Raw genomic sequence first — 15,747 nt, forward strand, 5'->3', positions numbered from 1 at the left:
TCTTTAGTTTTTAATAAAAATAATTTGAATGTTTTGGAAATTAACATTTTAATGCAATGGAATACTCTATTCTTTTTCTTGTCACTCCTTATGTCCCAGATAGGAAGTCAAAGAATATGTAAATTTACATAGGTAAATTTGTTCTATATAAAAAAATCCTTTTTATAATTTCCAAACTAGAGAGATTACACATCACAAGAATTCAGGGAGAGAAGAGGATCAAATATTATAATATAATTTGAAGTAGTTCTATATAATTCAATAATATTAGATTATTAATATTATTGGTAGTGATTAATTTAAATAGTTCACAAAATGCTTATTATTTTCTTGTTTAGTTAGATAGAGGAAAAATGTGTAGAAAGAAATCTACTTCAATTATTTCCCCCTGCCAAAATATTTTTCTCACAGTTTAAATTAGCCCTAGGATTAAGCATCCTTTCACCATCTCTTAAATCAGAGAAATATATATATATATATATATATATATATATATATATATATACACACACACACAATTAGTTGAAATATGTGTGCATCTTTATACACTCTTATAGTTCTTAAGAAAGTGATACAAATATATTTTACATTAATTTATTATTTATTTATAAGTGATGCATTTGTAAACCTGCTTGGTGTAGACATCATAGTAATAGAATAGAGACGTGTACACACCCATGGTTTCTAAACAAATGATTTGTAACTGCATAGCACTTGTAACTGTGATTAAAAATGGACTTTCTCTACCTTAATCAGTCTTAATTAGACCTAGAAATAGTTTATATAAAGTCTAGAGTCCTTTTCCTATAAACTGTGGGATACTAAATACAAGGTGGAATTCTCTCTCTTCATCTCTCTGTCTCTATCACTTTCCCTCCTCTCAATCATAGATGAAGTTAAAAATATATCAGTCATGTACTTTGTTTGGTAATGTTTCTTAGTTTAGCTTTTGAGTTAATGAATTGTTGGTAGCCTTCCACCTGAAAATGTTATTCATTTGGAAGCAATTCAAACCATACTGGGTGGAGTGAGCTTCAGAATAGTATGGAAGCAAACAGGTCTCAGAGGGGATGATTTATTAAACTAAGCACTGTTATTCAAGCATTTGCTTCTTGGTTTCCTTTTTTCTTCTTTGATTTTCAAGTGGACTTTATAAAAAGACAAATAGACCATTGAAAGATAAATTCATGCTGAAACTGCAATTATTTATTTTAGTTACTTATCTAACAGCAACTAGTATGCCAACTCGTGAAATATAATAATAAACTTTTTTTTTCTTCCCTAACTCCCTTTCAATGAACTATTTCTATTTATGACCCTCTTCAGCCTGTTCCATTGCTCCATAATTCTACAAGTTTTATTACTCATGGGTCACACTTTAGCGACTAAGCAGTTATTATCTAGTAATTAGTAAGTCAAGTCTAGGATAATAATTTCCAACCTACTCTCCCTCTACCTGTCCCTGCTTGTGCACATCATGTGTGTGTGTGGCGGAGGTAGCTCTGGAATAGAGAGAATTAATAGACTTCTCTTTTTGCTCTAATGATCCTTGTCTTCCCCCAAGACTATCAAACACAGTAAAAGACTTCTCAATAGTAGTACAATGGGAGAAAGGGTGAAGGCTACATTAAAAAAGTTTCTTTTCTATTCTTACTTTTAGAGAGATCACATTTCTTCAGTATTTGGCCTTGCCAGAAATATTGCTTTTTTCTTCTAAGTTGCCCATCTTCTTTCCTGCAGTGAGACTGAATTTATTTGATCTCTGTTTTTATTATTTTTCTGGAGACAGTTATCAATTTTACCATGTTAATTTCTGAGCATTGCCACCTTTCTTTTCAATGAAAACTAGAAAGTACATTTTTTATGAGCAGGTTCTGGTAGATAGAGTGCATATAATATCACTGAGTCTAAACTCTGTTTACATTGAAACTCATCCATTAGAAATTCATCTACAATGCCCCACAAACTGAATGTTCAACTGCCAATGCATCCAAAGGTCCCATCAAAGCACCTTTCATGGCATGTAAGTAGTGTTTACCCTAGGGGGTTTTAAGCCAAATGTTATTACTAATTCAGGGTTACTTTTCATTCAAGTGAAAGAAACTGTTTTCTATTCTCCACCTTCCAAAAATATTATAAACAGAAAATGAGTAAAATAATCGAATACTTTGACCACTTTCACTAATTTTTATATTGTGTTAATAATTACTTTATTAAAACTGTGGATACTAGGTTGTTCATAATACAGTTGATTTTTTTCAAGATACAAAATTATTTACAATTAAGTTTCTGTCATGCATTGTACCTCAACTTCACTATTGCACATACTATCCATATCTGCAATCTCTTTTGCCTCCCCATTGCCTGCCAGTGGGGCAGACAATTTGCTTTGTCTCACTTTAACAAGATCCCTTTTAGACACTATGGTTAAGTAATATTGTTAGCGAGAGATATGCTGCCTATCACTTTAATCTTTCAGCATCCAATTCTTTTCCAGATTGATCATTTTCAACTATCATCTTTAGAGCAGTCCTTTTTCTTCCCTAACAGAACTCTCCCCTAATTTTAGGAAGCTTTATATGGTGGACTGGTCTTCCTGGCTGTTATATCTATTTTCTTTGATACTATTTTTTCCATATATCTCACAAATGGATGGGGTTATTTTATATCTTTCTCTCTCCCTTTGACTCATTTTGCTCAATATAATACTCTCTATACTCAACCATGTGTAAGTGAATTTCATAACTTCATTTTTTCTAACTGCTGCATAGCATGTGGTGGTGTAAATATACCACATTTTCTTTACCCACTTATTTGTTCTTGGACACCTCAGTTGTTTCAGGTTGTGACTATTGTGAATAGTATTTTAATGAACACAGGGATGCAGAGGGCTTTTATGCATTGTGTATTTGAGGCCCTAGTGTATATTCTTAGAAGTGGAATTGCTGGTTAAAATGAAAACTCAATTTTTAGCTTTTTGAAGAATATCCATATTGTTTTTTAAAAGTTGTACCAGTCTGAATTTCCCTGGCAGTGAATGTGAGTCCCCTTTTTCCCTGCATCCATGCCAGCATTGGTTGTTCTTGTTCTTTGTGATGTGTGTGCCAGTCTCTGTGGTGTGAGATGATATCTCATTGTTATTTTGATTCACATCTTTCTGAAGTAATGCTGTGGAGCAATTTTTTTCTTGTACATTTGAATTTCTGAATTCATCTGAATTTCTCTGAAAAAATATCTGTTCATTTTAACTCTATTTTGGGATAGGGTTAGGTGCTTTTATTCTTGCTAAACTCTACCTTTAGCCTTTTATATCTTGGATATTAACCCTTTATCAGATGTATATTATGTGAATATTTTCTCTCATTCTGTAGGCATTTTTTGATAATTGACTAGAATCCTAGTAGCCATTTCCTTTGATATGCAGAAACTTCTTAGTTTAATGTAGTTCCATTTGTTTACTTTGGTTCCACTTGCTTGGACAGTGTTGTTTTTTTTCTTTTTTCGTTGCAGATGCTTTTAGTTTCAATGTCACAGATGTCACAGTTTTACCTACATTTTCCTTTATGTATCTTATGGTTTCAGGTCGGGTAGCACGGTTTTTAATGCGTTTTGATTTGACTTTTGAGCACCTTGTTAAAGAGAGGTCTTAGTTCACTTTTCTGCATGTAGTTGACCAATTTTCCCCATACCACTTGCTGAAGACTTAACTTCATATTTCTCTACTTCATATTTCTTGCCCCTTTATCAAATATTAATTGACCATATGTTTGAGGAAAAGTTTTAGAATATTTAAATCTATGCTATTTATGTTTTTATTACAATACTATGATATTTAAACAGTTACTGCTTTATAATACAGTTTGAAGTTGGAGAAAATGAGGGCCACGATCTAATTTGCAAGGATTTATTTAGCTGTTTTTAGAGGTTTATTATTTTATATGAATTCAAGAGTATTTGATCCATTTATTTGAAAAATGACATTTATATCATTATAGGTGTTGAATTACATCTCTACAGTGATTTAGGACATATTGCCATATATTAGAATGTTAATCACCCAGCCCATGATTAGGTCATGTGTATCTATCTAATGGTTTTATCTATTGTTTCTTGAATGGTGTTTTGTAGTTTTCTTTATAAATCTTTCACTTTTGATATATTAATTCCAAAAAACTTTACTTTCTGAAGCACAATTGTGAGTGAAAAATTTTAATCTCCTTGAGCATCACAAAAAAAGCATCACCAAAAAGCAAGCAAACAAACAAAAAACAAAGAAAAGAAAATAAAAAGTTCAAAGGGAAGTTTTAGCTGAAGAAAAATTCTAAATTAAATGTATTTTTGTTGAGTTTAAACAAAACCAATCTCTAGCTAATAATTCAGATAGAAAACAATATAATGCATGCATAAGACCATTTTTAAAAAAATTTAGGGAGCCATATAAAACAATGCTCAGAAATTACTCTGGGTTTTACCCTTAGGAATTACTCCTGGTGATGCTCACATTCTATTTGGGATGCTAGAAATCAAAGCTCTGTCAGTGACATGCAAGGCAAACACTCTGCATAGTCTATCCCTATTTTTAATTATTTTAAAAAGTTTACCTTTATTGGTGCTCGCTTCGGCAGAACATATACTAAAATTGGAACGATACAGAGAAGATTAGCATGGCACCTGCACGAGGATGACATGCAAATTCATGAAGTTTACTTTTATTGATAGACTGTTTAGTCACTTTAATTTCTTTTTTAATTAAAATATTACTTTTAAGGGGCTGGAGAGATAGCACAGTGGTAAGGTGATTGCCTTGCATGCAGAAGGTCAGTGGTTTGAATCCCAGAATCCCATATGGTTTCCCGAGCCTGCCAGGGGTGATTTCTGAGCATAGAGCCAGGAGTAGCCCCTGAGTGCTGTCGGGTGTGACCCTAAAACAAATATATAAATATGTATATATATGTATATACACATATATATTACTTTTATTTATATGTATATATTACGTTTATATATACATATACATGTATATATATTACGTTTAAAACTGGCATATATCAGTGTTAAATATTATAAATAAAAATTCAAAGAATTGCATATACTAATTGAAAATGAAGCTTTATAATTGGGTTCTACTATGAACCTATTATTATTAGTATTGAAGACAAAGCTATAATTAAAAATAGTTTTGCTCACATAATTTATACTTCTTTGATGTAAAATACTATGTTTCTGGAGGGCACATTTGCTATGGGTTTTAGAAGGTAAAGTAGTGTATCAAAACAATATGTAAATTTTATATCTATGATAATGCCACATGATTCATCATTATATCATATAATTTAAATTGCAAATTTTAATGCCTACATATATTTATTTTCATCATTGTTAAATTAGTTATTAATTAATATTAATTAATAATTAATAATTAAATTAGTTAAGAAAAGTAATCTGAATTACTGAGGAAACATTGGCTATTATTAAATATAAGCCTAACCTAAAAGTTATACATGATATTTAATCTTTTATTTAGTAAAAATGTTAACAAAAAATGTCATGTGAGTAATCGATATATTTTTGTTACCTAAATTTTATAGCAGTTCTCATTAATTCATATGAAAACTGGTATATAATTAAAATAAATCATTAACATATTTGTAATTCTACAGTTAAATGTAAATCTCATAACTTTTTGCCCCACATATCTGAGAAATACACTTTCAATGATCAGTTTTACCTTTGTGCTCCTGTCATTATTTTTCAATACTTATTATTTAATCAGATTTTAATTTTCCTGTGTCTCATCATAGTCATTGATTTTCTGTTCCTTTTTTTTTCAGATCCTTGTACTGTATGGCATAAAGAGCCATGTTGTTCAAATCTCTTAACAACCATCCCAAGACTTGGGTCCTGTCTTTTAATAGACTAGGCCTATCTTTTGGAATATCTGAGCTTTTGTCCTTTATTAGATTTTATGAGCAAGTTGTCTTTTCTTTTAATGCTTTAATCAGCAGTTTTGACAAATTTGGATTAGGCCAAAGAATATTTGACTGAACTTGTACTCCCTAAATTGAGTCAATTAAACTATTTCCCTAAGGATAAAACATGAGTAGATATAATTAGAATGTCCTTAGAATCTTGTTACAAGGTCTTATCATTTGATTGTTTCTATAACTTGCTGAAGATTAAATAATTAAAAATAAATTGTATGACATTTTTCACCTTGCATAATGAAAGATTATAATGAGCTATATGTTGTAATTGTAGTATAATTGCTAGAGGTACTGTATTGTAGTATTTTATTTGTAATTTTATCTTGCCTATTCAAGTTGAAAAGAAAAGCTTCAAAAATATCGAGGAGAAAATAGCAATTGGGGCTAGAGAGATAGAGTGGATAGTGTACCTCCATTGCACAGAACCAACCCTGGTTCAATTTTCACCAACTCATATTGTCCTCTGAGCACATTAGAAACAGGCATAACCCTGAGCATTGTCAGGTATGGTCCAAAAAAAAAAAAAGAAAACAAAATAAAAAATAAATAACAAATTTTCAATGTGATGCAAAATAAGCAAAATCCGTAATTTAAAGAGATCAAAGCCTATACTTCTAAATTCATACAAATTTTTCTTATTTTCATTAAAATAGAATCTCCTGAAAGTGTGTTTGAAATACAACTTAAAAGATTTTATATGACATATGTATGGTGGCAGTGAAGACCTTTTTTTTCCTGTGTAGGGAGTCAGGAAATGGACTAAGGATCACTTCTGACAATGTGCTGGAATCTATATACAGTCCTAGTGAACAAACCTGGATAAGTCAAGAAGAAGGAAGAAAGAACCTCAATTCCTGTACAAGATAACTTGTCTAAAATTCAAGTCAATTATTATTATTTTTTGGACCACACCTGGTGACTCTCAAGTGTTGCTCCTGGGTATGGGCTCAGAAATCGCTCCTGGCTTGGGGGACCATATGGGATGCAAGAGGATCGAACCTCAGTCTGTCCTAGGTTAGCACATGCAAGGCAAATGCCCTACAGCTTGTACCACTGCTTTAGCCCCAAATTATTATTTTCTTAAAGTATATTTTTTCATTATGTAATCTATATTCACTTGATAATAGAAAAATATAAACTAAATGACTATTTGCTCTTTCCAAGTGTCAAGTATAAAAATCAATTTTCTAAAATTTTTTATTTTAATTGTGGGTATTATAAAAAACACAAAATATATTTTCATGTTTTACTTGATAAGTTATAGACTTTGGAAACCAATTTGTTGGGCATTTTTGTTTAAAATATATATGGTATCAGAATAATATTTTTGCAAACGGGAATTTTTTCTTTCACATTGATGACCTGGATTCTATCCCGAGCACCATGTTTTGTCCCTTGAACCTTTCTAGGAGTGAACCAGAAGTTCAAAGTCAAGAGGAATCTCTGGGCATCAAGGGATTGGCCCCAAAACACAAACAAAAACATTAACCCATTAATTTTCACTTCCAGATATACATATTTTATACATTTGCTCCCCACCAAATTTTTTAGTTATCAACTAAATATGTAAGATTTGCAAGAAAAATAGAATATAATTTACCCCTAATTTTTCAGTAGCAAGTCTGTTAGAAATTACTACCTAAATAATTATACTGAGAGAAATTCCTAAACTCATGTAATTCCACAGAAGATATTTTTAATTTCTGATGTATTGCTATCTGTGGTTGGAAACCCTTCTTCAAATTAGAAATCAAATTTCAAGGGCCTCAAAACTACTTAACACCAAAGTGACTGTTTTAAAAACTATTTGGTATATATCAATATATTAGTTAATAGTTTTCTGTAGGATTAAAAAAAATTTAAATTGGAGATTACGTAAGTTGCATCCATACTACTTGTATGCCTCTTACAACTGAAATAAATGTATCCTCATAACTGTCTAAAAGTAGTATAGCAACATGCACTGCAAGAAATAAGCATATTCGTTCAGGTTTTAACCTGTTAATGCATCTCTTAAAAGCACATAGTACTACATATGCAAGGCATTGACATATAAGTCAATTTATATAACATGATATTATTGAGGAATTAAAGTAACAGAGAATATTGATTTCTTTCTCAAAAAGGTTAATACTTCCTGTTTTAAATACTGTCATAGGATAGTGTAATTTTTAGTGTGAGGCATGATTTCTGCCTGAAGGAAGCATTATGGAAATGTATAAAGTGGGATACTAAAAATGTCTCAGAATCTCATACACCTGATGAACTTTGTGAACGTTTACTGTGTGCAGGTGCTACTGCCATGCACACACAATACACACATGTACATATTTAAACAGATACCTTTGATAAGAAATATATGAAAGAGGTGAAATGCTTATATATAGAGATAAAGAGAAGTGATGTCATATTATGAACATTTGTTCAAAATATTACTAAAAATAACAAATTTTTCTTAAGCATATTTCTGTCAAATCTATATGGGGATATTTCTTCTGTTGTTTTTAGATTTTATTTTTGGTTATGTTTTTAAATAGACTAGAGAAGAACTCTGTTTCTTTTATTTTCAAGGAATCCAAAGAAAAATCATTTTTAAAACAATTCTTTTTTTTTTTTTTTTTTATTCGGCAGGTGAGTTGTTACACACTCCTTAGCGTAAAACAATTCTTTATTCTACTGACTAGTGTAAAGTATATGAAAATCTCAAAAATAAATCATAATTACAACATTATCTATTAATATTGGCATAACAACCATGACTTTTTTATTTTAAAAGTTTTTTATAGTATTGAAACATTCAGATAGTGCTTAAGTTGTTATAATTAAGGTAAAACTGAAATTCTATAGTTTTTGACAATGTCCTGTCAAAATAAGCTAGTATAATCTTGATCTTGAATGTTACCTTACCAAGTAAAATTAGTTTCAGAATATTTTTAAACTTCTATAATAATAATGATCAAGACAGTTTCTAATTAAAGAAATAATGAATTTTATATTTTCAAGATAATGATGTAAAGTGAGATAACATTTTGAAGAAAATACGCTTTTTAACAATATTTATTAAATTAAACTTTGGTATTCCAACAAGTTTTAGTTCTTGTGTTTCTTTGTATAAAATTTCTTTTCTTTTACTATTTTTTTAAATAATTACTTTATTTAAACAATGTATTTACAAAAATGTTCATAGTTGCGTTTCAGTCATTAAATATACATCAACTTTCACCAGTGTAATTTTCCCACCTTCAGAAGTTTGTGAGTTTTATTTCATCATTGACTAGAATATTACAGTTCTATTTACAATTATGTGCTTATGATATAAATATATAGCAAATCATGAAAAGTATCTTTAAGAGATTTGTATTCATCTCCAAATGAATAGTCTCCAGTCCTTAATCATGACTAATGTTGAACATTTAAAGCTATATGTACTTATACGTTCTAGATAATACTATTAAAAGCAAGTATTTTCATACAATGGCACAGAAGAAAACCTGTGGAGACAGACTTTAATATTTAATTGCTTTTAGGTTGTTCCCAGAGCAGAGTGGACCAGTCTCTATGTACTCTTCTTACTTACATCTGTCATGGATGGCTTTTCATAATGATGTGTCAAATGAACACATAATAACATAGTTGCTTTAAATTTCCTTTGGAGTTTTTCATTTAAACTTCAAAAATTATACAAAAAGGTTTTAAAGTCTTAAAATACGCAAGCATATTTTAGCAGTCTTTACATGGCTTGCTCCATTGAAATCTATTTAAATATATTTAAACATTACTTAAGTATTTATTATTTTTGTGTCATACTGTGTAGTACTAAGTATTTAAATCTGACACTGTCCTCAGGGGTCATTAGTGATAGGGCTGATGATAGTGATATCATGATTAGTGGGTGATATAAGGTACTGGGATTGAACACAGGCTAGCCACATGCACGTTAAAGGTAATACATGCTGTACAGTTGATTTAAAACCACAATATTATTATTACTATAATATATTATTATATTGTTATATATTATATTATATATTAGTATATATTTATTATATTGCATTATATTGTTATTATTAATGTTATTTGGAACAGAGTACTCAATGTATGTCAGAATCCACCTAAGGGACACCTGGTGTTTTTAGGGTGCAGGACATAAGCAGTGCTAAGAATTAAACTCAGTATTACAGATAAATACTATACACTTGGAAATTAGAAACACCCTCAGCCTCCTAAATCATTTCTAAATATAATATTTAAAATTAAATTAAATTTAATTTAAAATTTAATTCAATTTTACTTTATACTATTTGAGGTAAAAATAAAACCCACTGTTTAATTTTCTTTCCTCATTAACTTAAATAATTTTCTCAAAAATTACTAATTTTGTTATTGTTAATATTAATGACTATGAATCTCATGACAAATATTTAAGTATTGAACCTCAATTTATTGCTAAAAAGCTTTTATTTTGCTATATTATTAGATGAAAAAGTATGAGACTCAACATACTGAAATTCTCAAAATTCATATGATATGAGATAAAGATTAAAATAGTTGGCATGTCAATTATTTTAATGCATTATCTAATATGACTTATTTACTATCCAATGATAGACAATTGTCCTCTGAATATTCAGTCTAATATTAAAACTCAAAACATACAGTTTTGATTTTGCATGGCATAATTATTCTGGAGATTGATTGCATAAGTGTAAATGTCTAATATAACTGAACTCTAACTTAATTATTTAACATGATATTTTGCTTTATATTTTACTACAATAAGTAATTATAGGAATTAGTAACAAAATTGGTATCATCTAGAATGATAAACTCACAAAAATTTTGTTCTTAATATTAACTTAAAACTTTTCTCTATGTAATTATCTTTATGAATTCTGTATTTGTCACACTCCTTATTTTCCTTTTACGTAATTGTTGCATCTACAATTAAACCTATATATTTTATTTTATTTTATTTTTGTTTTGTTTTGTTTTATTTTTTGGGGCCATACCTGGTGACGCTCAGGGGTTACTCCTGGCTATGCACTCAGAAATCGTTTCTGGCTTGGGAGACCATATGGGACGCTGGGGGATTGAACTGCAGTCCTTCCTAGGTCAGCGCATGCGTCACCGCTCTGGCCCAAATATATATATTTGTTTGTTTGTTTGTTTTGTTTTGTTTTGTTTTTTGGGGGCCACACCCGTTTGATGCTCAGGGGTTACTCCTGGCTAAGTGCTCAGAAATCGCCCCTGGCTTGGGAGGATCCTATGGGACGCCGGGGGATCGAACCGCAGTCCTTCGTTGGCTAGCACTTGCAAGGCAGACATTACCTTTAGCGCCACCTCACCAGCCCCTCAAACTATATATTTTAATAAATTTAAACTTTATTGTAAAAGAGTCTTTTTATTATGGGAAAGACTCCGTTGTGGATATTGTTTTTATCTCATGATAAATGACTACTTGTCATTCATATTACTTTTAAATGCTGAAATTCATTCACATTTTATTACTTGCTACTATTCAAAATAGTAAGAAAATAAATATCAGTACTTTAAATTTTTTCTGAATAAATTAAATTTGTACATTAGGGTTATAATTTGAACCTATTTCTGATTCAAACAACCTACCTGTGCACACACACTTTTGATTGTAATTTGTAAGTTGTTAGAATGTGTTCTTAAGAGTACTATCCTACTTCATTTAAGCCTCAATAATTTCATTGTTTCTGTCTGTTAATACAGGTTTAAATGCAGTTGTCTATTCTTTATTCACAGAACTAAAACCCTAAAATATAACCATAAGATAATATCATATAAACACTAGTGCTTTCTAAATCATTTGTTAATTTCAGGTTTAACAAGTCTATTTAAATGTATTCCCTCAGGTTATTTTCCTTTTTCCTTACCTATTAAAATATTTTCTGCTAACATTGGTGAGAAGAATAATAAAAGTTTGTAGGGAACACGTGGAACATTATAAGCAACTCAGAGCTTGCTTTTCTTGTTCATTCTTGCCTGTAGTTGATGGAGCAATATGATAGTTTGAACCTTATTTCTCAAAGGTTCCTGACATAATTTCTTATGTTCGTTGAAAAGATGAAGCAAAACCTTTGTTATAAATTCACGGCTGTTAAAGCATTACTAAAATCTACCAATCATGAAGTTAGTGGCTTTTGTTATTAATCATCTGTCTGAACAGTATTCATTATATAGTAATTGGTAAATTGAGGTTCTGAAGGTGGACAGATAATGATTTATCTCTATAGTGAACTAGCTTCCTATCCTTGCCATATTACTTAGAAGCCCTATGCTATGTTTTCTGATAAAAAACCAGAGTAAATACAGTTATACCACAGAGACTTTTGAGAATTAAATAAGGTAAGTCTCTTAAATAGTGCTTAACATCATAAACATGCTTAACAAAAATGAGATATATAAAACTTATGCACCTTAAATATTGTAAACAAATCTATACCTGTCTTTAGCTGAAGTTAATATTTTTATGCTTTGTGACTGAGAGTTTTGTTTCCCAAACCTCATCTCTAAGATTTGTAATTCACCAGCACTGAGGTAACAAAGATTAAGAAAGATTTTAGATCAGAAAGAATAATCTTTTACATAAGCAAATACTAATATGGGGTTCCATTGACATCACGGTAAGTCCCTATGACTCTAAATATAATTTATTATAATCAGCTAGTACTGAGTTCATTTAATAAAAATTAAAATATAAAAATTAAAATATAAATAAAAGTAAATGTGCCTGCACAGTTTTTCTTAAGTTTTCAGTGGTGACTTTGAAGATATTGTAAATATTTGGAAAAGTCTTAAAAAAATCTTACCTCATATTTAAAAAACATGCCTTTATATTTATATTCACTCTTCAATTTCAAATACTGGCTTTTCTAATTAGAATTGTGGGTTACACTATATATTCAAATTCTAACACACCTTGAAATGTTTTACAGATTTATTGGCCTGCTGCAAAGGAATGGGTGGAATTATGTAAATTAGCTGGGAAAGATGCCAATGTAAGTAAGAGACTGTAGAATATATCTTTGTTAAACTGGAACTGATATATTAGTAAATATTTATATTGAATTTTATTGAATAAGTGACATAAATTATTTTTAAGATTAAACTAGCATATTCCAAGTAAACATTAAATGATAAAAATATTTCTAACTTGAAAATAAATATTAATCTACTTTGCAACATAAATAAAATATTTTTATTAAATATTTTAAAAAATATTTTATTAAAGTGTTAATTCTTTTATTTTATTAGAAAGTTTCGAAACAATAAATATTACTTTACTTTGCAACATAAATAAAATATTTTTATAAATTTACAGTAACTATTTTATTAAAGTGTTAATTCTTATTATTTTATTATAAAATTTTGAAACACATTTTAATATTTAAATAAATCATCACAAAATGTCATACATCTAGGTATAGGCATTTTATATTTATATTCAATGTATTTTTAGATAGACTAAGTTGGATTATCAGTTCATTTCCATTGCAAAAACTGATATTTAATTTGAGCTGCAATTAAAGTTACAATGTTTTGAAATATCTTGATTTTGCATTTTTAATAAACATTGAAAATAAATGACAGTATTCTGGTAAAGACCTAGAAATTATTAAGTATAACTTTAAGTTTAATTATTTTTTAATAACTTAAAAAGAGTAAGTTGTGGAGACTGAAGTACAATTCTAATTTCAGCTTACTTGAAAAGTAGAAAAAATTTGTAGACCTAGACCACATGATTAACCTAATTTTGGGAGTGTCCTATCTGGATTACATTATGAAAGTTGTCTTACAGCCTCTCCCAAATTGTCTTGTCTATGTTATCTTCTGCAACGACTGAGCAGAGCTGTCTTCTGACACTCTTCTCCTTGGAGTTCTCTGAGTCAGGCCCGTATCTCTGTGTTTTGTATTGATTTCTTGAACTGTGGTGATAAAGAGAACCCCCACATTTTTTTTTTCACTACAAATCACTTCCTGAATGTAACTCAAGGAAAAAGGTTCTGACATTAGTCAGAAGCGTAGGCAGATTGAGGTTTTCTGCAGTATCATCTAATATGGTTTCTAAGTATAGCAACCAGTAGTATTTAGTTTAACATTGCCTCACTTTTAATAACAATGGTGTTACATGAAAATGTTTTATGTGAATGTATAATTATTCAAATGCATCCTTTTGTTATGTGAGAAAAGTAAAACAGACACATGATTTCTAATGAATAATTAAAGAAATATTTAAAAATAAAAATTTTATAGAACACTTTAGTCAACGGTTATTAAGAGTGAAAATATTCATTTAATATGTGTGAGACTGGTTTAGTATTTGCTCTCATGGAGCCTTTAATCTAATGAGGGATATAGATGCCTTAAATGATAATTTTTATAAAGTCAAGGTACTACAAAAGAAAATCGTCAAAACAGACCACAAAATATATGTAATTATGCCCAGTATTGTATTTAATAGTTAAATGTGATCTTTTCAGGAAGATATATGTGAATTAAAATATGTTATTGTTAGCGTCAAGTGTAATAAGAAATCATTTTCACATGCATTTTATCAGAATTAGAAGTTAAAAAAAATCCATTCTAGAGTTTTGTTCCTCCTAGATCTCTAATTACTTTGTAAAATATTCTAACTCTAGGTTCCCAGGTCTATACAATTATAAATAACTTTTGAATTTGTAAGAAAAAACTATATACTTGGTTATGAACATCATCATATATTTTGTTGAGTAATTGTAAAAGCATTTCATAAACAGTATGAACATTTTCATGTTTTAAAATATTGAATAAAGAGACAAGTGGAAAATAAATGAATAAATTTATTTAAATCTCACATTGAAGTGTTTAAAGTATTTTATAGAATGCTAAAATTTTATGTTCAAATATAATGTTAAATTTCCAGTAAAGAAGATGACAAAACTTAAGATAAAACTGAAGATTTTAATTGTAGCAGTCTTCTTGTTTCAGTATATACACTTATTCCAGTTATATTGTAACCAGAGCTCTATTACTAAGTGATAGTAAAGAGTGACCAAGTTTGATACAGAGTATTTGAAAACAAGTAGGACTTCAAATATGGAACCTGTTCTTTCAGTTCAGTTGTATCAACTTCCTTCTTATCCAATACTAGAGAATTAGGTGGTTCACTTTTCTTTTTTTAAATCTGTCAAAATTGAGTGTTGAGTAATTTATGTTTAGAAGGAGTCTTCCTCCCTTGAAAATAATGGTTTAGGTTCTGGCAAGATAGGACCAGGTTTAAGGCTCTTGCCTTTTATGCAACTGACTCTGGTCTGAACCATAGCACTACATAAGGTCCTTCAAGCACCACAAGCAGTACTCACTGAGTTCAGAACCAAAAGTAAGCTGTTAGCAGAATTTTGTGTGACCCCAAGCAAAGCAAAACAAAAACAAAATAAACAAAACACACATCAATATTTAGCATTAATAATACTAGCTTGAACTCTTTATTATCTCTTCTTTCCAGAAGACAATAAAGAGGCCAGAAAATGAAATTGATTGACCAATGCCACCCACATAGTCAATATAAAGCTAGGTGTTAAGCCAGCAATCTAGAATATATCCCCTAGGATATATGCTCTTACACATAACTATAATCTAAAATCTGAAATTTACATAGTGTTCTCAAGAACTTTATCCCACAAACTATTTCTCTTTTTAATATTCCTTTAACAAAGATTTAATTTTAAACAAGATTACATATATTTCAGCATGA

The 15,747-nt window shown here is 29.7% G+C and overlaps 1 protein-coding gene and 1 non-coding gene across 2 annotated transcripts in view; both read left to right on the plus strand.

Moving 5' to 3' along the window:
* Nucleotides 1–15,747, plus strand: part of SEMA3D (semaphorin 3D) — a 116,361-nt gene that overhangs the window by 27,316 nt on the left and 73,298 nt on the right. The window contains exon 3 of the mRNA XM_049772797.1: nt 12,950–13,012. Within this exon, the coding sequence (XP_049628754.1) occupies nt 12,950–13,012 (63 nt within the window). The remainder of the gene's footprint in view (nt 1–12,949; nt 13,013–15,747) is intronic.
* Nucleotides 4,610–4,716, plus strand: LOC126027360 (U6 spliceosomal RNA). The gene has a single exon (XR_007502251.1). It is a non-coding gene; the product is annotated as a U6 spliceosomal RNA (small nuclear RNA).

Source organism: Suncus etruscus, chromosome 1, assembly GCF_024139225.1.
Source record: "Suncus etruscus isolate mSunEtr1 chromosome 1, mSunEtr1.pri.cur, whole genome shotgun sequence".
Classification (NCBI taxonomy): Eukaryota; Metazoa; Chordata; class Mammalia; order Eulipotyphla; family Soricidae; genus Suncus; species Suncus etruscus.